Source organism: Mustela putorius, unplaced genomic scaffold (genome assembly GCF_011764305.1).
Source record: "Mustela putorius furo isolate JIRA1106 unplaced genomic scaffold, ASM1176430v1.1 tig00003896_pilon_pilon_pilon, whole genome shotgun sequence".
NCBI lineage: Eukaryota > Metazoa > Chordata > Mammalia > Carnivora > Mustelidae > Mustela > Mustela putorius.
In genome coordinates, this window is record NW_025422045.1 from 194,585 (window position 1) to 220,968 (window position 26,384).

At 38.9% G+C, this 26,384-nt stretch overlaps 1 protein-coding gene across 5 annotated transcripts in view; it reads right to left on the reverse strand.

Annotated features, from left to right (window-relative positions):
* The window catches only part of NEDD4 (NEDD4 E3 ubiquitin protein ligase), a 124,178-nt gene that overhangs the window by 13,587 nt on the left and 84,207 nt on the right, over positions 1 to 26,384 (reverse strand). For 4 of the 5 annotated variants that reach the window (XM_004779214.3, XM_004779212.3, XM_045067543.1 and 1 more), the window contains 13 exons: positions 25,519 to 25,569; positions 24,016 to 24,077; positions 21,025 to 21,127; positions 14,891 to 15,057; positions 12,914 to 13,031; positions 12,652 to 12,819; positions 9,690 to 9,755; positions 6,747 to 6,866; positions 4,650 to 4,862; positions 3,498 to 3,578; positions 3,182 to 3,236; positions 3,031 to 3,089; positions 1,924 to 1,989 (listed from right to left, as the gene is read on the reverse strand). In XM_004779214.3, coding sequence (XP_004779271.1) covers positions 1,924 to 1,989; positions 3,031 to 3,089; positions 3,182 to 3,236; positions 3,498 to 3,578; positions 4,650 to 4,862; positions 6,747 to 6,866; positions 9,690 to 9,755; positions 12,652 to 12,819; positions 12,914 to 13,031; positions 14,891 to 15,057; positions 21,025 to 21,127; positions 24,016 to 24,077; positions 25,519 to 25,569 — 1,329 coding nt within the window. Of the gene's footprint in view, positions 1 to 1,923; positions 1,990 to 3,030; positions 3,090 to 3,181; positions 3,237 to 3,497; positions 3,579 to 4,649; positions 4,939 to 6,746; positions 6,867 to 9,689; positions 9,756 to 12,651; positions 12,820 to 12,913; positions 13,032 to 14,890; positions 15,058 to 21,024; positions 21,128 to 24,015; positions 24,078 to 25,518; positions 25,570 to 26,384 lie in introns of those variants that run through there. The other variant, XM_045067542.1, reaches the window with a different exon arrangement.

Consider the following 26,384-nt stretch of genomic DNA (forward strand, 5'->3'; position numbering starts at 1 on the left):
TGGATTCTGGGGTCAGGAGCCGTGGGGTCAGGATCCCAGCGCCTCCCCACTAACGTGTCTTTTCTAAAGCTTAATTTCCTCATCTGTAAATTGGGACAGTAACGTCCCCTGACGTTCTGAAACAGAACGTCAGGGGAGAATGCATTTCATGTGCTTCCTCTGTATCTGGCTCGCGGTGAGCTCCATACGGATTAGCCCGCCTTATTCCTCACAAATGAGATACTACAGACAAGGCAGAGAAAAAGGTCAAAGACAACTCAAGACTTTGTAGCAATGATTTTTAAACGTTTTTAATTCTGTCTTGGTGTTCTGCTCTTTTGCTGTAATGTGTCTAGATACAGATTTTTTTTTTTTTTTAAATCCTACTAGGGACTTTTTGATAAACTAAAAATGCAGGTTCTTACCTCTTCCCCATACTCCCGAGTTTGCTCTCTCTGGAGCAACGCCACGTTTCTTAAACATTATTTCATGTATTTTTCTCTTTATATACCTTTGTTCCATTCTGGGTCAGTTTCTCTCTTAATCATCAATATATGTCTTTTTGGTTAAGAACAGAGACTCTGAAGCCAGACCACCTGTCTGGCTTTGCCACTAATAACCATGGGAGTCTATCACATTACCTAATCTCTCTGTGCCTCAGACCCTCACCTATAGAAGATGATAATAATAGTTCCCTCCTTAGTTAATACATTAAGAGATTACATTAATACATGTAGCTTGCTAAGAAGCATGTCTGGTTCACAGAAAGAACTCAATAACTATTACTGTTTTCATGGTGGTTTCTGTGTGCTCTGAAGGCTTTGTTTCATATCTCCTGCTGCCGGGAAGACATCAACAATTACATATTATAATGTGTGTAAGTGTTCAGAATGGCAAATGGAGAAGCTAGTGCTTCTATTCCACCAGCATATTTTCATTAAGAGTGAATATATTTACCAGACCAACAGATCAGCAAAGTCTTAAGATCCCAAAGAACTTTAAGAAGTAGAAAACCGATTTCCAGAGCAATTTTAACACAAAGCTATTATTGAAGATGAGCTTTAAAAAGTGGCTGACAGTTTAGGCTTTCATTAAGGTACAAAATATGTGCACTAAAAAACCATTATATTTTATTTTTTGTTAAATTTTGTTAAATTTTGTTGAAAATATTCTGGGGTGGCAGACCCACCATCTTGAATCTTTGGAAAAGCCTGCTTCCTTCCGGCTTAGAACGCAAGAAAGTGTAACCCAATATAGCCACCTAGTGGTAGTATTCCTAAACTGCGGGGAAAGGGGGAAAGTGTGCGCAAATTAGAAAGGCATCACCAAGTGGTCATCACCGACAGAAATGAAATAGATGGGCAGATGATGAGTTTAGTTCCAAATATTAAATTTGTGGTGATGGAAAAAAAAACTATAGTGAACACATCTGAGAAGCAAAAGGAGACAGACACAGGCGCACTGTTTCAATTACAATCATATTTTCAAATTAGGCACAGATATGTTATAAAAGCGTTGGAGCATGAATAACTACCACTGGAAAACAAGAGTCCACGCAGAAGAGGAATCCAGAGAGTCCTACACAATCAGGGATGAGGCTGGATTGAATAAGCTGAGATTGTTCAGATTCCACCAAGCCTAAGCTCCACAAACCCCACTAGGAAACCAGATTAGGATGCATTAAAAGCAAACTTTAATACTATTTTTCTATATAGCATAAGGTTGAAAAACAAGGAAAGACACAACCTAACTGTGGTCTCTGATGCTATGTAACATCCAGTAGTCAAAAAAATTAAAAAAAAAAAAAGCCACCTTTCCCTATAAGAAACTATTCAAAGTTGTTAAAATACAGGAGAAATTCTCTATTACTTTTAAAAATGCATTTCCCACACTTTCAGTCTACGTAACAATCATTCCTAAGAACTCAATGTAAATATAACTAACCTGCTTCTTCAACTTTCGTCGGAAGAACTCATACTTTCTTTTGTAATCCCTGGAGTAGGGCACTGCCTTGAGTTGAAAATTTTGGAAAAATAAAGAAGGTTTAGGTTGTTTTTATTCTGGAACAATTTTAAAAGTTCCCCTCTGGGTATTTTATGAACATAAGTTAAAGACATTAAAAGAGAATATTTGGAAATAAAAGTTTAATTTGAAGAAAAACAAACACAAAACTTTAAAATTTTTAATTTCTCTGTTTAAAATTAAATTGTATTCAGCAATTCCCATGACTGTAATTTTCATCATGCAATGTTCTTGAAATGCAAAAAGCCAGAAACAGGAAATTTCTTCCAAGCAGAGAAATATTAGAAATGAAAATTTCCATTTCTAAACAGACTTTCAAAGTGATTCCTCCATTAAGGGAACAATTTGAAAAATGCACTTTTTCCTTGAACTCTGAGGAATTGCCTTTTTTACCCATTATTTTAAAAGACTAAACATGGAGACTAAAGAATAGTCTAAAAGAACTGGATTTTCCATTTCGCTTCTTTTTGTGAATTAGAAAACAATTAAAATCTCAAAAATAAAATACAGAACAAGTAGCTACATAAAGAAGAAAATTATTTTTCCTATACTTCACCTGACTCAAAAGGAGTATAAACATACATGATAATATTTATACTTAAATAGGAGTATTTTATACACCAGCATTTACAGAAATTTCTACCAAAAAGTTCAAGCATGCCCCTGAAGTTGACTGCATGCCATCTAATTTCTGACCTGGTACATTCTTGGCCCCTCTCTGATTTGCTGAGGATTGCCAACATTCTTTTTCAGGCAATGGCAAGTACCAGCTGAGCCCAGCAGCCCAGTGCCTTGGCATTTGACTGTAGGGCTCACTAGTCTCGTGAGGCTACTGCAGAGGTCAAGATAATGAGCTTATACAGATACTCCTTTCATATTATTGAGACCTGGTGTGGGGGTGGTGGGAGAGGACAGAAATGCAGATGTGCTTTCCTCTCAAGGTCTGTAGGATTATGCCTTTGACCATTCACCCTGGACAAAACGGGTGAGAGGACAATGCCGTCGGAGCATACTGATACAGAGACTTACTGGTCCAGTTATTGCTACATTCTGCAACCGAGGATCTTCCCATTGTGTTCTTTTTATATCTGAAGAGGGAGAGAGATTGGTGTTCTTTATTCTCCTGCACAAAGTTCAATGTTACAAAAAATAACGTAATGAAAAATCACATTGCACATACTGTGATTTATGTAGAAGATTCTTCCATCTGTATGAGTTCTTTCTTCCCATCCTGGCTATAATGAAGAATGTATTTCAATTATTTTTGGAAAGGGTTTTAGATGTATGGGTAGAAAAATGACATTGGTTATACGCTTAATTTTCTTATTCCATTCTTAGTAGAAGGCATTACACTTTAATAATAACTCATAATTACTACTACTACTACTACTAATAATAATAATAGCTTACTGAAACTTGTTGAGGAACTACTGTATTCCAAAATACAAAAAGTTGGAGAGAGCCAAGTTAGATTGCTAGCAATTCTATAAACTTACAGGTAAGGGACCCAGATCATTGGAAGAATCAAGTGATGTCTTTCCTCTCAGATGAGGCGGAATTTTCAGTCTCGGATCTTCCTTTTTTTGGTTGAGCAAATAAAGTGAGCAACAACACACACAAATTTAAAAATCAAGAAAGTCCGTCTATTACTATATTTTCTAACACCAATTGGTATTTAAAGCATTCTCTTTTAAAGTCTACTTTTATTTTATGTGCTTCATTTGCGAAATAATAGTTTCTCTGTCTAAAACCCATCATTCCCAAGCTACAGTATTCATTTCTCAGATCTCAGAGTACCATCAGTTTTAACTCATCATCTGCTTCACAGAAACCATTCAGAGAATTTTGCCCCACTCTTCAGGGATTGTGTCACTACATGGGGCTGTTCTCTAACTAAAAACTGCAAAATGAATGGACATTAAACTAGACCACGTGCTATTTCTGAGGCCTTGGGCATGCTTCTTGGCACTTAACTGTTAAGGTGTTGATTTATTAACATTTTGTAAAGCTAGGGAGGTATGCTCAAAAAGGTTATAAAAGCCAATTCAAATTGTTGGGGGAAAAGGGACAATATTCAATTTGTTTGGGTTCACTTCTGTATATTATTATTTTAATATTATTTTGTTAAATAATTTATTAAACCATTTTAGTTTGATTAAGGTACTTTTGTCTTTTAAATAAATTAATTAATCAAAATCTAGCCATCTGTTGCTGACTTTCAGTAACTTTTCTATTAGTGGCGAACCAACTGCTAAACAGCTTTAGGGCTTATCTTAAAATAAAAATACTATTTTACCTAGCCTCCCCAAGGTTTTCTGGGTATTAAATGAGATATGGATTCAAAAGTACTTTGGAACTACAAAGTGACATATAAAGGTAAAAGACTATAACAAATATCTTCCTAAGGTTTTATGTCTAGTGAGGTAAAAATGAAACAGGAAGTAAACATACTTTCATGACAATACCTGAACATATTACAAATAGGCATAAATATTTCTTGAGTAGAAATAATACTATTATGAATTCAGTGTATCTTTAAATGAATACAAGGACATGTAGGTTATATTAATGTACATTTAAGGGTTATAGGGAACTCTTAAGAGTTAAGATCATTGCTCTAAATTCAAACAGGAGAGTATTAAAGTTACCCAGGTAGTGGTTTTGGTGTTGTGGTCAATGAAGAAAGGCCTCCCATTGGGCGCATGCCGGACTTCCCAGCCTTTAGGAAGGAATCCTTGCTCCATTTCAGACGGCTGGGTCATCTGCTGCGCTGAGTCGCCGGGGGGGACCTGGGGTCGAACCTGGGGTCGAGGGCACGCCGAGCTCTGGCCTGACGGCAGCTGACTGCTCTCCGCTGTGGCCTAGCACATGGAGTAAGTCATGTTGTCATGTTTGATAGAGAACACACAAAGAGCTGTGGTTAAAAGGCAGCTTAACCTGCAGACGGAACACATCCTTCTAAATAGATCTCAACAGGCAGATTCATTTTTCTGATAGTGTTTTGTCAAACTTTGTTTTGAAAAGAACTTTCTCAGCTGATTTCTCAGCTCATTCGTGAGCGGTACGACGCTGGCTAACAGTTCAAGTTGGCTGCGGATATCCCGGGCGGAGGCGGTAAAGTCAGGGACCGTGTCCCAGTGGCAAGGTCAGCCACGGTGCCAGTTGGAGGAGGCTGTCTCTGCTTGCCCCAGACGTGCACAGAGTGCGAAGTTCTCCACACGCAGAAGAGACTGCCGATGCTGGGCAAACAAAATGTGTGACAAGCAGCCACTGCAGAAATGGATCCTTGAAATGTAATATATTCATCTGATGAAATGTTAGGCAGTGGTTAAAAGAAACACACTGGATCCATATATGAGACAACATGGATAGGATTTTAAAACAATGTTGCACACACACACAAAAAAAGATTTAGAATTATATAACATGACATCTTTGCAAAACTTGAAGCACAGGAACATAAACACTCGTCTGCATCGTTTTAGCTCTCTATGTAAGTGTATAAAAGAGCCTGGAAGAACCATGGGAGGTCACTGCAAGAAGATGGAAGTCCGCAGCCCAGAAGAGGGCCCTCAGGGACCCAAAATGCTGCCCTCTGAGCTCAGCCTTCCAGCCTGCACAACTGTGAAAAGTTAGTTTCAGTCGTTTAAGCAAAAAAAAAAAAAAAAAAAAAAGACTGGAAGACTATTCAACAGACAAGACGGTGCTTCTTTCTGGGTAGTGGAAGCAAGTGCTTGGCTAAAAGGAATTTAGTTTCATCTGTATGATTTTATTTTTTTATATTTTTTAGAGATTTGATTTATTTGAGAGAGAGAGACAGAGAGAGCGTAAGTGGGAGAAGGAGCAGAGGGAAAACCAGACTCCTTGCTGAGTGAGGAGCCCAATTGGGGGGGGGGGGGCTCTATCCCAGAACCCAGAGATCATGACATGAGCTGAAGTTAGACACTTATCTGGCTGAGCCACCCGGGTGCTCCTGTAAGATTTTATTTTTTTAAAATAAAATATCTAGAAACAGATACGGTAATTTGTTAATGGTGGTAAATTCTGGGTGTTAAGAAGATGGGTATTTGCTGTATTGTTCTCTGTACTTTCCAGTGTTAAAAAAAAAACTTCTCAGTCAGAGAAACAGTGATAAAATAAATTAAACATTCTCCTAAACACTTCCAAGGAAATGTCACAAAAGACACTTGTTGTCACCAAGCACAAGGTGTCATTGTGGCAAATTTCTTTAACAGATTTTTTTTTTAAATTTTATTCATTTATTTGACAGACAGAGATTACAAGTAGGCAGAGAGGCAGGCAGAGAGAGAAGGAAGCAGGCTCCCTGCCGAGCAGAGAGCCCGATGTGGGGCTCAATCCCAGGACTTCGGGATCATGACCTGAGCCGAAGGCAGAGGCTTTAACCCACTGAGCCACCCAGGCGCCCCTCTTTAACAGATCTTAATCACTAAGATTATCTTTCCGTGAAATAATGATCTTAACCATTCAAATAACAAAAAAAACCCCCAATGGACCAGATTATTTGCTCCATCCTGTTATTCCCAGTTGGACTTGTTTTACATGATAGCAAGTGGTAATCATGCACGTGAGAGATCTGTAGGAGCTGCGAGCCCCAAGGTCAGCAAATGATTAGAAGATGCTAGCCACAGCCCGTGTATACCACAAAATAGCTGTACCAGCTCCCACAGGAATACGATGGCGTACATTGCGTAAGAAAGTAAGTTAACAGGTAGACTGCATGGTACCTGGACCATGGGCTTTGTCCAGGTGGTTGTTCTGGAATTGTGATCCACATAATATGATCTTCCTCTTTCATCTTGTTTTTCTTCCCAACCTGGTGGTAATCCAGATGAAGTAGGCAAAAGCTGAAGTGAAGAATAACAGGAAAACTGAATACGAGTAAGAAACAATCGTTTTAAAAGGACCACCTCCCCTTTTCACTGCCCTCTCCCTTTAAAAGGAAGAGAAGTGAGTTGGGGGAGATCAGAGGGGGAGATAAACCATGAGAGACTGTGGACTCTGAGAAACAAACTGAGGATTTTGGAGGGGAGGGGGATGGGAGGTTGGGTGAGCCTGGTGGTGGGTATTAAGGAAGGCACGGATTGCATGGAGCACGGGGTGTGGTGCATAAACAATGAATCTTGGAACACTGAAAAAAAAATTAAAAAAATAAATAAAAGGAAGAGACTTTGACATCATATTTTGAGGTGTATGAAATGAAGTGTACCACATCCCATTTAGAAAAACCAGAACAGACCATAATGATGTGAGCGATACCAACATGAATAAAACATGACAGTAATAATAACCACACACTAAATATTTTCACATAGATTATGTCATTTAATCTCTGCACAAATCTTAATGCAATCATTGTTATTACTAGCCCGTGTTTATTCACAAGGAGACTGAAGCTTAGAAAATTGGGGTAATCGCCCAACAGATTCATTGCTAATGTAGAGCTACAGAGCTGAGACCTGAGCCGGGCGGTCTAACCACAGAATTCATCACCTGTATGTGCTGAGTCAAAAGTTAGCCCTGCCTTCCTTCTGTAAGGGCTGGGGAGTTGCTACTTATGAATTTATTACTAATGAACAAAGAGGTCTGGTTATTCCCAGGTTTACTTAAAACAGTTGAGGTTTGGTCTTTCTTTCATCTTTTGAACCAGATTAGACTCCGCCAGGTCTGGCCTATTTCTCCACCGTGTCTTACACATAAAAACCAGCACCTCTGGTCTGCTCACCAGCTACATTGTCCACAGACACACAGAGGTAGATGCACATTGCTGACAGAGGATGCGCTGTTGGTCTACAAAATAATGGAACTAAAGCTGCCCCGCTTTGCAGACACCCAACAGCTGTTGAGTATATAAAAGAAATAGAGTTGGTACATCTACACAACAGAATATCATCAACTACTGAGACATGCACCAGCGTGGCTAAATCCTAAAAACGTTATATGAAGGGAGAGGAGCCAGATACGTCAAACTGCAACCCTGTATGGTTCCACTTACACGAAACTTCTAGAAACTTCTAGAAGGTAAATTAGTGGTCATCTGGGGCTGAAAGTAGGTGCTTGGATGGAGGGAGTTTTCTGGGAGGGTTGAAGGGTTCTTATACTTGATTGTGGAGATGTTTGCACAACTGTATACAGTTATTAAAATTCATGTATTTGTACCCATAAAAATTAAGGGGTTTTATAGTATGTAAATTATGCCTCAAAGAAAACTGTTAAAAAAGCCTAATCAATGTATTGAGAAGGGTATGGAAATAACTTTTCTAGTACATAGAAAAACTAAAGTGCATGTAATATACAGATGAATACAAATCATCTCTAGATTCTGGTGTTCATCTGGTGTACTTAAAATTGCTTCTTGGATAAATGCCTGAGAGTCAATCCAAAATGTGACATTTTCCTTGTATGAGGACATTCTAAAGCACAGTAGGAGAAAACCACAGATCTCTGCTTAGGCAGGCTCCAGCCTAATGGAGGAGGCCAGGCAAGCGCAACCAGGAGAGAAAGGATGGTGAGGGCCGTCTTTCCATGCCATCTCCTCTCTCGCAGACGGGCAAGGCCAATGGCACGGGTGGGTTGCCCCCTTCTTCCTCAGCACAGGACTGTGTCCCTCTCTCGGTACAGCACCATCTTTTTAGATGGAGGAGCCACAAATGGTTCAAGGAATTCTGAGCCCCCGCATCTCTATGTGAAACTTTCATAAAAGCAAAACTAATCCCCACTTTTCAAAAATAATGCATAGACTGCCATTCAAAATTACAAATGGTGAAAAAAGGTGAGGAGGCATTCTCCATGGGGAAATGGTGTGCACATAGAGCCAGAGGAGGGAGACTGTCAGATAAGGGGACAGCCTGTTTGGAAGAAAAAGCAGGGACGGGGGGAAGACAGCAGGAGGGTTCTGTGGGTGGGTGAGAAGGAGGGTAGGCTGAAGGGGCTGGGAGCCTGGGAATAAGACACAAGTCTGGGCTGCGTAAAGGAGAGATAAACTCAAAGTCATGAGAGTTACATCAGGAAGAGAGGAGGGTGGAAAACCAAAAGCAAGTAAAGAGTCCAGGCATGAGGCTGCTAAGGTCTGGGCCCCAGTCAAGGCTGCGGCTGGAAACCCTATTGAAAAGGACGCAGAAGGCCTCAGTGGACGTGGACATGAATCTGACGGGAAGAGAGAGCAGAACGCCATCCAACCTGGCCCCTGAGCTTGCCAACACCGGCAAACACACCTGCCCAGGGGACTGAGTCCCCTCATGTATGGAGCAGATGCTGCTGCTCGATGCCTGTGTACAGAGCTGAGGCTGCTGGACAGCACCGTCTCAACCCAAATGCTGCCAGCAAACCACCTCCAGCCAGCATAGGACCTCAGCAGACAAGCCCACATATAGTCCACAGTCACCGGGAGGCCTTGCTTTCTTACCACAGGAGACGCGTTTTCCCCATCCCAGCTATTCCCTGTCCAGCTACTCCCCGGCCTAGCTACTCCCTGGCCCAGATACTCCCCGGCTTAGCTACTCCCCAGCCTATCTACCCCATACCCCCTACCCCTGAAGTTCATCTCCAAGAACCCAGATTCTGTGCTGGATTGGCTCACTGCCAGGCAAATGTTCATATTCAGTGTTCAAAAAAAAAAAGTCTTGAGTTCCCTGTTTTTACTGACAATGAGGGGAGAGAATAAAACTCACCACAGGAAGTGTAGGCTGTTCCTCAAAAGTATAGGCTTGTAAGCTGCCTCTTCTGCTGGAATGATTCTTATTTAAAAAAAAAAAAAAAGAGCAACAATAGGTTTAGGTTTTTGATTTATGTCTGAGTGGCAGATAAGGCCATGGGGGTGGGATTGATGGGGCAGGAGGAAGAGTGACCATGGAGGGGCACCCAGCTGCTCTCCACACCCCAGAATGCCAGCACCTTTCACCCAGGGGCTCACTCTTCCGCCCCGGCTCTTGGCAGCCCCACGGACACTTTCTCTTGAATGTCTAATGGATACCCCTCATTGTGCCCCAAACTGCATTCGGCTTTGCCCTGTCCATACCCACTCCATCCTGCTCCTTGTTTTGGGGGGCAGTGCTGGAGTCCAGCAGCAGCTCCCGTCAGGTACCAGTCCATCCCCCGACTCCTCTCCTGTCCCTTAAAGGCAGGGCGGTCACCAGATCTTCCTCATTCCATTTCTTTCCTAGCTCTCAACTACGTTCTGCTTGCACTTTAGTTCAAGTTGGGTTTTTTTTTTTTTTTTTTTTGTTGTTGTTGTTTTTAATTTCAAGTTTTCATCATTTGTTGCTTTGCCTGTTAGGGCAGCAACCTCCTTGCAGATTTCCCTGCTTCAAGTCCGATTTCCTTAAAGCTGCCCTCCATGGGGCACGCTGCGGCCAGGGAGCACTCCACAGTCAGACCCGGTCACACCGTTCTGGAGTGCAGAGCCCTTCTGTGAGCTCTCAGGGTCACCAGGGTCACAGTATGAAATCCATCGCCCAGAGCCTAGGAGCTCCCGGACTGGGCCACCCCTCACAGCTCCAGCACTTCCCACCTCAACACTCACCCTCTGGACATTCTAGATGACTCGTCCCCCAGAAGTCCCTTCTCCTTTTCCCTGTGCTTTTATAAGCATGCTGTCATCACTAACCGATTTTTTTTATGTTATTAAATAACAAAACCAAAAACATATACATATAAATTAAGTCAAAATATCTACTGTAGTATTGTTTATAGTAACAAAGAACTGTAAACAATCTAAATCTATCAGTAGGAGACTGGTGAGATATCTTAAGAATTACTTGCACAACAGAATGATGTTTGACGGTTTGTCTTTGTTGATTTTAAAGGAGGACATCTATATGTACTGAAATGGTCCAACATGTAGGATACAAGTGAAAAGAGTTAAGTTACCAAAAGATGATCTGAGGTTAAAAAAATTATATACATATGTATGTGTGTGCATACATGTTTAGAAATATATAGAAAACATTTAGGACATGGGGAGCCTGAGTGGCTCAGTTGTTGAGCATCTGCCTTTGGCTCAGGTCATGATCCCAGCATCCTGGGATCAAGCCCTGCATTGGGCTTGCTGCTCAATGGGGAACCTGATTCTCACTCTCCAGTTCCCTTTGCTTGTGCTCCCTCTCTTGCTCTCTCTCTCTGTCAAGTAAATAAATAAAAATAAAATCTTTAAAAAAAAAAGGTTAGGACAATATGTGCCAAATCATGAATAGCAATTGAGGAAGCACATGTTAGAGATGAGACAGAAGATTGAATTTTTATTTTATATACTGCTTGAATTTATTTTAATACTTCTTGAATTTTTAACCATGATCATATAATACTTTAAAAATAATAAATTATTTTTTAAACTAATAAGCACACGGTATGAAATTCAGAAGGTACAGGGGCATCAGTCGGTTAAGTACCTGCCTTCGGTCATGATCTCAGGTCCTGGGATCGAACTTCATGCTCCTCTCCCTCTGCTTCTCACCCCTAGCTTGTACTCTCTCTCTTGCACTCTCAAATAAATAAATAAATAAAATCTTAAAAAAAAAAACCCACCCAAGCCCGAAGTCACTTCTCTCTTTTCATGGCAGCATAGTATTTCATCGAATGCCATCTACTTCCCTGTTTAGTCCAAGTATATCAGCTCTTACTCACTCATGTGTGCTGGTGACAGGTGTGGTATAACCGAGGAGGAACAAAGTCTCCCCAGACACACAGGACTTGCCCTGGCACTCATCAGTCAGATCAACACCAAATCAAGACCACGTTGTCATCATGCCGCACAAGAAAAATGTGAACACTGTCCAAGCCACAAAATAACAATCTCTCTCCATCCCGGCAAATCTGAGTGACTTCTGCTTTATTACTAATTACAATTTTAGCCTTGATATACATAAGATTTGAGACGCCCAATCACTGAATCATCCCTGCTTTTTTTGCTTTTTTTTTTTTTTTCCTTTTAAGTAGGGTCCACACCCAGGATGGAGCCCAATACAGGGCCTGAACTCAGAACCAGAGATTAAGACCTGAGTCAAGAGTCAGATGCTTAACCAGCTGAGTCACCCAGGTGCTCCACACTCTTGCTTCCTTAAACCCTCCTCAAAGTTGCCTAACATGAACCCAAATCCTTCAAGTCTTTTCTAACATACTCTTACTAGGACACTCATAGTATATGTTCTCCTTGCTGAAATGAGTAACAAACGCAACATGTTTAATGACAGGTGTGTTCCTGGGGCTCTTTGGCTGGAAGGCACTGGTTTATGTAGCGGCTGTTTACTAGTGACCATGTGGGTTATCCATGATTCTGCTCCATACTATGAGTGGAGATATTTTAAAAAATGACTGTACCGTAAAGTCCTAAAGTCCCTAATACATTATCACATGCCATTTAAGACAAAATTTTTCTCTCATTAGAAGAAAAAAAATTGTAGCTCTGTGAGGGGATGGATGTTAAATGAACTTAATGTGGGTATAATTTTGCTATAATCTACATGTATGTCACATCATTATGTTGCATACCTTAAACCAATCCAATGTGGTCTGTCAATTACATCTCAATAAAACCAGTGATAAAAGACAAAATTTCCTATAAATGTTGGCTACCCAGTGAAATAAAACATATATTATAAAATCCTGAAGCTACAGCAAAATCTAAGAGCATCTTACTGAGCTGGATACTGGCTGGCCGGTGGCTGAATTTCTACAGATTGTGAGTCTGGCATTCAATTCTTCTGCAAGAGGAGTCTGAACATCCAAGTTATTTGATGCTGGAGGTGAAGGGAAGGCCTGATTGCTATACATGGTGGCTTCATCTTCTCTTATAATTTCCCAGTTCTAAAAAAAAAACCAGAAGAATCTTAAGCCACACATACTTTAATCTATTGCTGTAGCATGTGTCTATGGACAAGAACAAGAAAAATCTTTCTACCTCGGAAGACTCTCGATTATCCACACTCTCCGTCTCCTCAGATATCTGCCGCCTGGTGGTAAACGCACGCTGGGCTTGCAGTTGCATGTTCCCGTTCTCAGCATCCGTTAGGTTATCCCTGGATTAGGAACAGAAGAACTGTCACCTGTGTCTGAAGATCGTTAAAATGACCATCAAAGAGGCTGTGATCATTTAAAAAAATATCTTAGACCAGAATTCACTGGTTTGGGCCAAAGGCTATTTCAACACATACAGATGAAGTCATGGGCACATTGGTATCTTTGGAGTACCTCATGCAATGAAGGTTTTGTGAAAATGTGTAACACGTCTGACTTTGATATTTGAGTTCACCACCGTGCCTACAGTAATGTTTGACATGTAAGGGCACTCAAAAATACTTGTTGAATAAATGCACTTCTGAGAATTTCATAAATAATTTCATTATGTTATTATTTTGCCTTATTACGATATGAGTAAAATCTAAGGTAGCTCTAGAGAGGTTATAAAAAAGAAGCTTCAGGAGTTACATATACAGCTTCCAGAACCAGAGAGTAATGTTTTCTGCAACTGATCTTAAGCTAAGAGTAGAGTTCCCCATGCATGAATTCAGAGAGCAAAATGAAATATCGTGTGAGAAACATTGTAATTAGAAACTTAATAGATCCCAGATTAAATAGTATCTGGTTTTGATCATTAACAGAAATAGGCCTGGCTTGAAAAAAGATAATAGTAAAAACATGTCTGAGTTTAGGCACATTAGAGTGGATCAGACTGAACCCCATTACCCTGTTTATTATATTATTCTAGCTATTTGCATTTAATATAAGCAGGCCATCAGATCAAGAATTTTATACAAATATTTAATAACAAAATTATTGGTAATTTATTTAATGCCATATAAGCCCAGGGTAGTTGGAAGGTCAATTCTTAATGTGCTACTGCTGAAGAAAGCACAATTTTCACAGATGATTCTAAAGGAATGTTTCAGACCTTTCTTTCCGTAAATACCTGATTTAGGCTCTCTGAATGTGATATCAACCATAGTGAAAGAAATGTGATTCTGTTCAAGTTAGGCTTTCTATAATACTGAGCTCTGCAATAGGAAATTTTGTAGAATTTTAGTGTCTTCAGTTTTATGATCTGTACAGGTCCCTACAGAGATGGACACCTTTGTGCCACGAAGAAGCAGGATCACTGATTTGCTCTGGAAAGATGTGAGATCAGAAAATATCTACAAAAGTGCTTGGACTGTATCAGACACAAAATAAAAAGCCAAAAGTTAGAAATTAATGGATGAATATGAAAAATTTTAAGTGTCTGTCAAAAAGCAGAAGACTAGTAAAGCTTTCATAAGGCCATAAGGGAGGAGAAATGGAAGGGTATTTGATAATAAATGTAAGTAATGGGACATTTGTAAATGTATGTTTATAAATATACAGTCTGATGATAATAAAAGAAAAAGGTCACTGAGAAGACATAAATTAGAATACCTCAAAGATACTCTATCCTTGATCTGTGTGCATTGGAAACTATGTATGCATTGACCAGACTGGTAAAAACGAAAGACCCTTGTTATTTAGTCCTTTACATTTTACAAGTAATTTATATTTAAAAATGATCTACTGTAGAAATTAACACGTTATTATGTTTTAGTAACAAACTACAAAAAATTTCCAAGATTTTTTAAAACAGTCTAAAGACAAAACATATCTTTTTGTGGCTACAAAACGATTTAAAATAAAGAAGCAATTAGAGGGTGACATTTATGACTCAAATGATTTTGAATATTATCAAATCATTTAAAAAAATTGATCTCAGGGCATCTTTAAAGACCCGGATCATAAAAATCCTCCTTACATTTTTATCGTTGATCGATCTCTCTATACTACTATGAATCCATTTGAGACACACCCTCAGAATGAAAATTTGTGGTCAAAATGTATTCAGATCACAAATGTGAAAGCCACCAGCACATACTGAGGGGTTGGTCTTTTCCACTGTGTTCTTCTAGATTCATGGTTTACATAGTAGGTCCTTCCAAGAATATCCTGCCTCTCTTCCCATCCTGGAGGTAGAGGAGAAGGTTCTTGTTGCTGCTGCAAATGGCAAGCAGCATCTGGTTGGTCCAAAACAACCCAGCCAGGCTGAAAAACAGAGTGGTAACAATTAAGTTTATGCTTGATTTTTTTTTAACCTTATGAATTATGCTGGAGGAAATTTAAAAAGAGATTTACCATATCCAGTTCCAGAAATTATGCAAGGAAGAATTTGCACAGTGTCAACCTTTAAGATCATCATATAAACATTTTAGGATAATAACGATTTTTTTTTCCCCTGCAAAATGATAACACTTAAATTTGCTTGATACCTTTAACATTTCTTCAAAAAGGTTTTAAAAGGAAAAAGTCTTTTGTAGTCTCGGTACCCAAAGTGGGTCTTGAATTTGCAATCCCCAAAGCAAGTCTCCGGCTCCACCTACAGAGCCAGCCAGTTGCTCCAGGACAGAAAACATTTTAAATAAACAAGCAATGATGAAAAGCACTGAGAAACACAGTTTAAACTCATGTAACCTTGAGCTATTCTCTAAATTATAAGCAAATGAATGAAGGACAAGAATTGTGTCTTATTAGGCACTGTCTTTCCCATAGAGAAAGCACCTTGTTATGGTAGAAATCAGTAACTATCTGAGACCTGAAAAAAAGACACTAGATGAAGCCCAGATATGTCTGGGCACGACAGGGAAAGGCAAAGGATTTAGAAATAATCGCTACAAGAACTCTCTAGCAACTGAAAAGCCATTAGGATTCTCACATCTGACTTTTCTCTTTCTGGATCATGGAAAGGCATTTTGATCAGGTCATAAAATAGTCAAAGAAATAAAATTTCATTTGTTTTAAGTGCCAGGAAGGCATTAGAAATTTCCTCTAATACTAGTGAGGGGCAGAGGTACGTGAAGCTTAAACTAGGGTAGTTAGGGCAAGGAATTACTTGGAAGGGTAGCAAGAGTTCATGGCATGTTTTTACATAAGAAACTTCCCAACAGAAAAGGCAACAGTAAAAGGTCCTACTAAATACCAATACGGCTAGGAAAGCAGAAATAAATAAGTGAAAAAAACTTAAAAATTCTTCTAAAGAGACATAAAAAGAGAACTGGCTGAATGAAATGACATAATATGATCTTGGATAGGAAGACTCGGTCTTAACAAAGGTGTCAATTCTCCCCAAGTTAGTATGTATAGTGGCCAAGATTAAGATAAAACTACGTTACAGATTTTTTTTTTTTTAAAGTAGGCTCCAGGCTGCATATGGAGTCCAACTTGGGGCTTGAATTCACAACCCTGAGATCAAGATCTGGGCTGAGGTCTAGAGTCGGACGCTTAACTGACTGAGCCAACCTAGCACCCCTACATTCCAGATTTTTATAAATAACGGGCAATTCTCAAGTTCAAATAGACACACAAACAAGCAAGAATAACCAGCACAGTTCTAAAAACAGAATAAGGAATAATTAACCCTACTGAGTAAAATATATTATACTCCACTGCACACACAGACAGTTCAACACAATGAATCAGAAAGTCCAGAAAGACTCAAATTTATAGGACTTCAGTTCAAATTTGTGGGAAATTTTTTAAAAAAATTATGTAGGGTGCTGCCTCAGACCTTCTACCAGGATGTTACAGATTGAACATGTCTCAATGCTACAAAGTAAAACCAACATGTATGACAACAAAACTTGAGATTTAAAAAATATGTTCCAAGACTGGGCAAGCCGCTAAGGATAAAAGAGAAAATTGATAAATTTGAGTACAAAACCTCCAAATTTGTACATGGCAAAAACTATCAAATCAAAGTGGGGGAAAAAATGACAAAATGGGAAAAATATTTAGTACCATAATAACAGGCAAAAAAGTAATGTAATATAATGTAATATATACAGACTTTCTTTCGAGGCACTGGGTGGGGATCTAGTGCTGAAGGACAGTTGTGTGTGCCAGCCAGTTGATGCCTTAGAAGGTGGAAGAGAATTCTTTTCTCTTTTACCTTTCACCTTAGAAGGTGGGAGGTTAACTCTGAAAAGGGAAGGTCAGGGAGAAGAGTTGGAAAGGAAGAGAATGTTTCTAGCAGCCCGGAGAACAGCACAGCGGTTTCTGCAGCAAGGCTGATGTCTCTGGCTGGTGTGGTGGGAGGGTTATCAGCTATCAGTTTTAGACTGAGGCAGGACAGAAGGTGAGGTTGGGGGGGGGGGGTGGCGGTGAGAGAAAAGACAACGAATTCTTCTGGAAAAAGGAATCTGGATGGGAAGTAAATTCACTCCCTTTCTTTCTTACTCTTATTTTTTTCCTTTTTACAGACTTTTCTACAGAACTGACATCTCTTTAATTTTGCTTTCTTTTATTGCTCTATTTCTCTCCTTTTCCTGTATCCTCTTACTTTCTCTATCTAGCCATGTTTACCTTCCTTCTCTCTCTCCTTTCCATTCCTTTAAATGATCATAATGCAGGATCTACATACTTAAAAATTAGCCTTGTGTATATTAAATCAAATGTTATTTCTCTGGTCTCAATTTTAAAAGTATGCGAGTTGAATTTTTATATTTTGCTCTCTTGAAAAACGGCCAAGTTTTTAAAACTATGGTCTTTGATAATTTTTCTGTAGATTAGTAAAATTTATTAGTAAGAGGGTCCTTTTTTACTGCTGTTTTAAGGATCTGTTTTAAAAGGGTTAAATCTGTTTTAATCTTTTAATCTGTTTTAAAAGGATTATAAAAATTATCATTATAAAAAAAAAGGAAAATGGTACCACAAGACTATTTCTTTAAAATCTTCTTGGGGCACCTGGGTGGCTCAGTGGGCTAAAGCCTCTGCCTTCGACTCAGGTCATGATCCCAGGGTCCTGGGATCGAGCCCCACATCAGGCTCTCTGCTCCGCGGAGAGCCTGCTTCTTCCTCTCTCTCTCTCTTTGCCTGCCTCTCTGCCTACTTGTGATCTGTCAAATAAATAAATTAAAAAATCTTTAAAAAAAAATCTTCTTAAAAATTTCTCTCTTAAAGGTCTCCTTGGTGAATGCATGCTATCTAGGTAAACTTGAGAAGGGTAAAAATTAATTAAATTAGAGGCCTAATTTTTAAAAACCTGTTTCAAGTTCTGGAAAGTACAGTTGTACTTTTGAATATTGCTTAGAAAAACTGAGTTTTAATTTTTTATATACTGAGACATATATCAGCTAATATTCTTCACAAAATAATTTTCTAATTATCAATGAATGTTATTTAATTTCTAACTTGTAGTATGCAAGTGCCAACAACTTAATGGAGTCAAAGAGGAACAGAAAGAAAGCATTCAGAGCTAAAATACACATTAATGGTAGTCTTGCAAAATAATACAACTAAATCTAAAGTTGCAAAGGGTACAAAAATCAAATGTTAAATAATAACTTACGATAGCCAGACTTTGACGTACTAAGGAATACAGGTTGCCTCTGAGAGAGTCTCTTTTGGAAATGACAATTGTTTTCTTTAAAGAGTAGGATTTTATATATTCAGTTATAAACTGGATGTCAAAGACAAGACTTCTCTGGTCATTAGCTACACTGAAGATAAAAAGCATGGATTCATGTGTTTGCATTGCTAGGGCCTTTCATAAGTAAACTCCTACATGCTTACAACTACTAAAATTATAAGCTGCATTCTGAGGGAATGCAAACATTGAGACCTGAGACCACAAAATGAAGTGAAGCAACTCTACCCACAAAAACTGAACTGTGAATGAGGTACCTATAACATGTGTGTGTGGGCAAAACTTGGAGCAGGTTCCTAAATAATGAAATACTGTTAACTTTTTTTAGTTACTAAATAAAGAATTTTCTTTCTTTATGGCAGGTATCCTTCATTTCAAACAGAATTCCATTATGCAAGATACTCTGTGCACCAAAATGCCAGGCAGAGAAACTTTGACCCATAAATATCTAAAATTTTAAAAAACTGATTATTATATGATAAATCAGAAATCAGAGAAAAACAAAACAAACAAAAAAAGAAAATATAATCCAATAAGCAAATATAGACTTAAGGAAGGATAATACCACGTTTTTTGATTGCCAAAGTAAGGGCTAACTATATTCTGTGATTAAAGAAAAAATTTCTTTCCTTCTATTATTATGTATTTCCCCATAAAGTGTTGGGCCGGTGGCTCTGGGAATGCAGGAGGAACAACAGAAATGACCGCTGACCTCCGGGGCCGCCGTCTTCCAGACCCTCCCCCCCATTCCTCAACCCTTGACTCTCCCGCCAAAGGGATATATGCCCAGGTCACGGCTCCAGAGGTAACCTGATACCTATGCAGGAAATAGAAGTATCAGGACCCCCCACCCCATACCCTCCCGACCACCAAATACACTACCATATATGGATGTGAGCCCATGCCCTGCCTTGGCCTGATAAAAGACCCCCACCGACTCCCTCCCAGTGCGACTTCCCTGACTCCGCTTTCCAGAGTCGTGGAGCCTCGCCCGAGGGTGCCCACCTCCTCCCTGCACGACTTTCCTGGCTCCTCTTCTCCTGAGCCCTGAAACTTTGCTGGAGGGCACCTTTAATAAATCTTGCCTTGTGCCTACCTCACCTGGTGTCGTGTTTATCTCACCTATAAAACCTTACATAAAGGGGCGCCTGGGTGGCTCAGTGGGTTAAGCCGCTGCCTTCAGCTCAGGTCATGATCTCAGGGTCCTGGGATCGAGTCCCGCATCAGGCTCTCTGCTCAGTGGGGAGCCTGCTTCCTCCTCTCTCTGTCTGCCTCTCAGCCTACTTGTGATCTCTCTCTGTCAAATAAATAAATAAAATCTTAAATAAAAAAAAAAAACCTTACATAAAGTAAAATCTTAATAGTGCATTTAAGAAATTCCTAGAGGGGCACCTGGATGGCTCAGTCAGTTAAGCATCCGACTCTTGATCTCAGCTCAGGTCTTGATCTCAGGGTTGAGTTCAAGCCCTGTGTTGGAACTTACTTAACAAATTCCCAGAAAGCTTTGTTACAAAAGCATGGCTTATTCTCAAGCTTTCTTTCTCAAAGATATGAGTGTGTGAGGTATTGCCCAGTGCTAGGGGAGGTCCCTCACCTTTACAGTTCTTCTGGAAGCTTAATCAGACCCTCAACTAAAAAGGCTTGACTGTTGAAGAAGGCACAGACAAGAAAACTCTTCAAAGCTAATTAGTGCCAATATACTGTGTGCCTTCAGTAAATGTTGCTTCAGTGGGAATGTCAAGAGGCAGGTGTTTTAGGGTCCCCTTTTCAAATCATGAATTGTTCTGCCAGAAGAAACCCTAAGAGATCATCTGGTACAGTACTATCATTCTACAAAAGAAGAGCCTGCAGTTCAGAGACCTTCAATAATTCACACTGTCCCTTGGCTCACTAGTAGCAGTGCTTTGGACAAGAATTCCAGCCTCCAAATGCCCATCCAATTCTACTCCAAATACGTGCTCTCTGCCTCTTCCTCCCTTACTTTCGATGCATGTAGCTCTGCCCAAATACTTGACTTGTCCTGTCATCCATGAAAACTGTTAAATTCTCTTTGTCCCAGATAAATACGGCATTTTATTAGATCACATGCATTCTTTCCCTCCCCCATTCCCTCCTTTCCTCTGAGACCATCCATCCTCACCCCAGCCATGAGAGGAAAAGTAGCCAGAATTACATTTCATAAAAGCGTTCCTAATTAGTAAAGTCTTCTCAAAGTTTCCATATATTTGACTTACAAAGAGTAAACTGTATTCTTACTTTATGGAGGAGAATAGGACATAGTTTCAGAAAACTCTAAAAAATCAGAAAGTTAATGACTTAATTATAATAAATGCTCTCATTTATAATCATTGTATTCTCTATTTGCTAACCTTTAAGAACACATTCAATAATGGCTATTCATTCTACAGAAATGTCCTTAGAAGGAAGAAATGTTTAATGGGTAAAATAAACAAATGTCCATGTAAATCATTTTTATTGCACACATTAACTGCATTGAATAAAGTTATTTTTTTCTTCAGAGTATAGTAAAATAAGAAATGAGATATTTTCTTTTCACCAAATATTGAACCAAATATTTTATAAGATCTCACCTCTAATTCCTCAGCCTGTTCTGTGTTATCTTCTTCTGAGCCACTGGTTTTAGGTAAATAAGTCATTTTTAATCTCAGATAACCTTTAACTCTTGATTTGTGACTGTAGAAAAGAAAATAATTATTCGTAAAACTTTAAGAAGAAAAGCATTCCATTAACAAGAGTTTACTGAATACCTACTAGCTACGAGAGCGGACCCAAAGACAAGCTCAAGGACAGAAGATATCGAGAGGCAAAGGAGTGAGTGGTGGAGAAAATGTAACAAATATAAATAAAAGTTATTCAGTAAATAAGATACTAAGGAAGGGTGAGTGACAGATCAGGGAGAAGGTGAAGGAGCAGTTGCATCTGAGTGAGTCCCAGCAGAATGGGGAGGATTTTGACCTGTGGCAGTGAAGGGAAAAGTCTATGAGTAGAGAAAAGACTAAAAATGAGGAAACAGGTGGGAAAGCAGGTGATCAATGAAGGAAATGGCAACTGTCGGCTTGGCTGGCCCACGGGATACACAACGGAGGGAGGGATGACTCAGAGGATGAGGTCCGTGTGAAACAAGAGAGCTGTCTATTTTACTTTGCACACAGTGTGAAGCCAGAAAATGTGGGAGATCGGGAGAGGCATCCTCAGAGATATGCTCTGGAGAGACTAATCTGGTTAGACTGCAGAGGATGACAGAAGAGTAGAGTGCAAGGCCTGCTGTCTTTCTTGGACAGCTGTTCGAATCTATCATACATTAATTTACCAACTCGATTTCCACAATGGATCTTGTATCACCTCTTTCAATAATGCGTTGTCCAAGCTAAAGGCTGCGTGTGTGGTGTTAATACTGAAAATATTTTAAGTCTGGGTACTGCCCCCACCGATTCTAGCATTCTACTTACTTAAGTCTTTCCTTGTCCTCACTTTCTGTATAGATATTTTGGTGGTTTTTATAGATATCAGCTATGTAACTCATTACCCCTTTCCTTTCTTGATTAAAAAAAAAGTCCCATCTTTTATTTTTTATTTAAGAGCTACTCCCTTCCTCACCCCACCTCATCTCTCAGGTGTTCTTTGTACAGTTCTCATGAATTTGGAAACTGGACCTTTCCTGAGTGGTCAATAGAATCCCCAATGCTTATTTCTAAGGCCACTAATGTGACTTGTGTCTCCATTTTTTAAGGGGGAATGAACACTGACTTGTTGCCACAACAGACGGATACAGAAAACTTGCTCAGATAATGGTTTTTACAAGAGTTTCGCTATAATGGTATGTTCCAGGAGTTTATTAAAAAGGTTTTATTTATTTATTGGAGTGAGAGAAAGAGAGAGAGTGGGGGAGGGGGGAGGAAGAATGGCAGGGAGGAGCAGAGGGAGAGGAACAAGGCTCCATGCTGAGCAGGGAGCCCAACCTGGAGCTCGACCTCTGGACCCTGAGATCATCACCCCAGCCAAAATCCAGTCATCCACTTAACCAACTGAGCCACCACCCAGGTGCTTCCACATCTTCTCAACTAAACAATAAGCCTGTGGGTTTGGATTCAATGGGGGTCAGAAAATCCAAGAAAGCAGTACATTTTCTACTGATTTAAAGTTTTTCTGCACTTGCAGTGAAATCCAGTGTAGACGGAAGAGGTAAATTATATTTTTTAAAGATAAAGATACAAGAAAGCAGGTGACAAAATGAAAAGCAGGTTGCTAGGGAAATCAAATAAGAGAAAAAAATATTTATTTATTCTTGGTATGCAGATACCACAAGCAGTCTAAAACTAAAGAAGGAAAAGAGATTTATATTCCAAGACTTCTACAGTTAAATATATAACATCTCTTGCAGAAAGTAAATATTAAGATAGTACTGTCCCTTTTATTTTGCCTTAATAATTTATAGTACAAAGAGTAATTGCATGTCTTTTTTTTTAAGATTTTATTTTCATTTATTTGACAGAGATGACAAGTAGGCAGAGAGGCAGGCAGAGAGAGGGGGAAGCAGGCTCCCCACTGAGCAGAGACCCTGATGCGGGGCTCGATCCCAGGGCCCTGGGATCATGACCTGAGCTGAAGGCAGAGGCTTTAACCCCCTGAGCCACCCAGGCGCCCCAATTACATGTCTTTAAATGAAAAAATTTAGTAAGGTCCCATAGTGTGTCTTTCAATTGTATTTTCTAGTTTAAAAAAAAAAAGGGCAAATATTGTACAGATGAACAGATATACTTTGTTAATCTGACTGTGACTTTTTTGACAGTAAATCCATATGTTACTTCGCTAGATTTTACTTGACTATGTGGTACAGATGATCAAAAGGAGTTTTATTTACAGTTTAAAACTTAAAAATTTTAAACCAAATAATTCAGTTTAGGAAAATGGAATTATGAACATGGTATTTAGGTTTTAAATTCTAAGTCTTTGCTCATGTTATTTTCTCTAAATGTTTCAGTTTTCCGAAATATTTTTTACTAACATATGCAAGATGTAGTTAGGTTTTTCTGAAATTGGTTTTGTGTATGTCAAGTTGGATATTGCTCTTGGTGGAACTAATGTTTGTGATTTTTTAAAAGGACAGTATGATAAAATTATACACACTTAAAGATAACAAATAAGACAACATAAACAAATAAATAAAACAACAATAAAATGATAAACAATGATAAAAAATGATAAAATTACATATACTTTAAAATAACAAAACAATATAAACAAATACGTAAATAAAACAAATAAATCAAACAAATAAATAAAAACAAATACAACAGTAACAAAATTCCACCTTTTAGTCTGATAAATATTAGGGGACAAGTCTTTCCTAAGAAGTATGAAAAATACTTCCCTGTATTTTCAGAATTATTTTGTGCTGTGCATATATTACTTTTTAATCAGAAATAACAGTAAAGCTTTTAAAAAATCATATTTAGAAGTAGCTTATTTACAAAGGTTTAAACTTTGAATTTCCAAAGAGGCTACTATAAGATATAATGAGATTTTAAAAATTAATATGTTATTATTTTATACTTACTGACCTTCTCGGGTGAAGAACAAAATCCTTAAATGTATACGGTCTCTCCATTCTTGGATTTTCTGTCTGGAACAAAACAGTGGGTTTTCAAGAGATATCTATCAACACTAAAAACATGTACTGAAGTTAGATGTGAGAAAAATGTGGCTTTAGATCATAAAATGGTTATAGCGGGTAGCTTGACGGGCTTCCACCTTCCTGCACCCTGGGACTTGCAGCAGCATCACACCTCAGTACCAAACAAGCTGAGAAGGAGCACTGAGGAGCCAATGGAGGTAAGAAGGGGAAACAAGGGAGAGTGGTTAGCCATGTTGGTGCCCCAAAGAAATACGGAATCTGTACAGTGTCAGCAAGTGGGCGTGGTTAGAGCATACAGCCCATTCCAGGAAAACAAAAAAGTCAATGGCTTGGAAAGTGAGACTGGATTAAATAGATTATCAAAAGCTTATGATCTCTGAAGACTAGGGAGAGCCAATAAATATCTCAAAAGACTGACACAGTAAAGAAGCATTACTGTTTCTTATCATGTTCAACAGCTCCCCTAACATAATAATAATAATAATAAAACAAAAAGTTCAACAACCCTTTGCTTTTAATGCTCTTTACCTCTCGCTTACATTTTGCATTAACTACCCATTCGGTCTTGGAATTCTTTTCCTTAAGTTCATGACATTGTTTGTTTGTTTGTTTTCTCCTGTTTCTCCATGTCTGTCTTCTCCTCCAGTTGACCCACACTGACCGAGGCTCAAGGTCCGGCCTTTGAAGCTCTCATCTCGCTTACATGGACAGCCCATCATTCTCAGTGAGTCTGACGTGGTAACTCTCAATCCTTCCAGCCTCTTCCTCTACAATTGATTTTTTTATATTTCTGTCGTCCGCCCACTTTAGGCTTCCATTTTTCCTATTTTCTGTTGAAATTCATTACGGCCCAAAACAAACTGATCTCTTTTCAAAACAAAATGGATTTTCTTCCTACCTTTTCTACTTGAGACACCTCATTGACTTCCCAAATTCAACCTGTATTATCATTACTTTCTGTTTATTTTTTTCCCTCAACCTCCATGTCAGAAACCTGGCCCAACAGTGCTTTGTTATGAAATGTTTCCTGAATCTTATCTTTCTTCATTGGTGTTATATGCTTGGTCCACATTCAGTTTCATGCACATATTGCTGGAAATGTCCTAGGTTCTTTCTGTGAGTCTAAGCTGTCCCCAATCTACTTATTCAACAGAATATTTCCAAACTTATTTTCCTCAGACATGCTTTCCTAACATCAACCAACCTCAGCAACTCTCTATTTCTTACTCTGGTTCAGGTAAGGGAATCTTGGAAATAAAATTAAAATGGAAAATTGAGATGAGTTTTCAGAAAGTAATATGCTCAAGAAATAATAGCAGTATATATTTTATAAATAAAATATTCACATTTACTATATATTATGCACCTGTATTTATTAGAAAAAAAAAGAATAAACAAAAATATTAAAATCATGGATATCTATACCAACCGGTAATGGATAAAGAGGAACATCGACTTGACCCAGGAAATCATCTCTTGTCTACAAGAAAAAGAAGAAAAAATAAGATTAGTAGTATGTATTTAGAAAAAAATTGATGAGGGACGCCTGTGTGGCTCAGTCAGTTAAGCATCTGCCTTCAGCTCAGGTCATGATACCAGAGTCCTGGGATTGAGCCCCGCATAGGGCTCTCTGCTCAGCAAGGAGTGGAGCCACTTTCTCCCTCAGCCTATCGCCCCTCTGCTTGTGCTGCTTGCTCTCTCTCTCTCTCTCTGACAAATAAATAAATAAAATCTTTAAATAAAAAAAGAAAAGAAAAAAAATTGATGAGCTACTGTCATCATTCACAAAAAATGTAGAAGTCTTTTGTTGTTTAACCCTACGTGATATCAAAGGAAAATAAAATGGAAGATGGTACAATTTGTGATAATGGCAGGATAGAGTATTTTAGACTGATCCTTTTGCAGATAATAATTATATACTCTGAAAAAATATAAAAACTGTTTGAAAGCACTACAGAGTTACCACAAGCAAGTGGAAACTGAGGGGAGTTGATCTTTGAAAGAAGAAACTGTATTGTGTAGGATTCATATTTCTATGGCTTTTTACCTGATAGTAGTTCAGAGTACTTGACAGTTCATACGGTGGTATGATTATTACTCAAGCAGAAATATGACATCTTATTCATTTGGGGAGTATGAAGACCTAGTTTGAGGTTAACACCCTAACTAGAAAGTGAGGGGGACAATCTCTGAAAGACAGAAGCCAAAGAAGTCCCTCCAAATCTATACATAAACTCCACTCAAATTCTTAGCTGATTCCTGAACTTTATATATGAAAGCCAGCAGCTGGAGCAC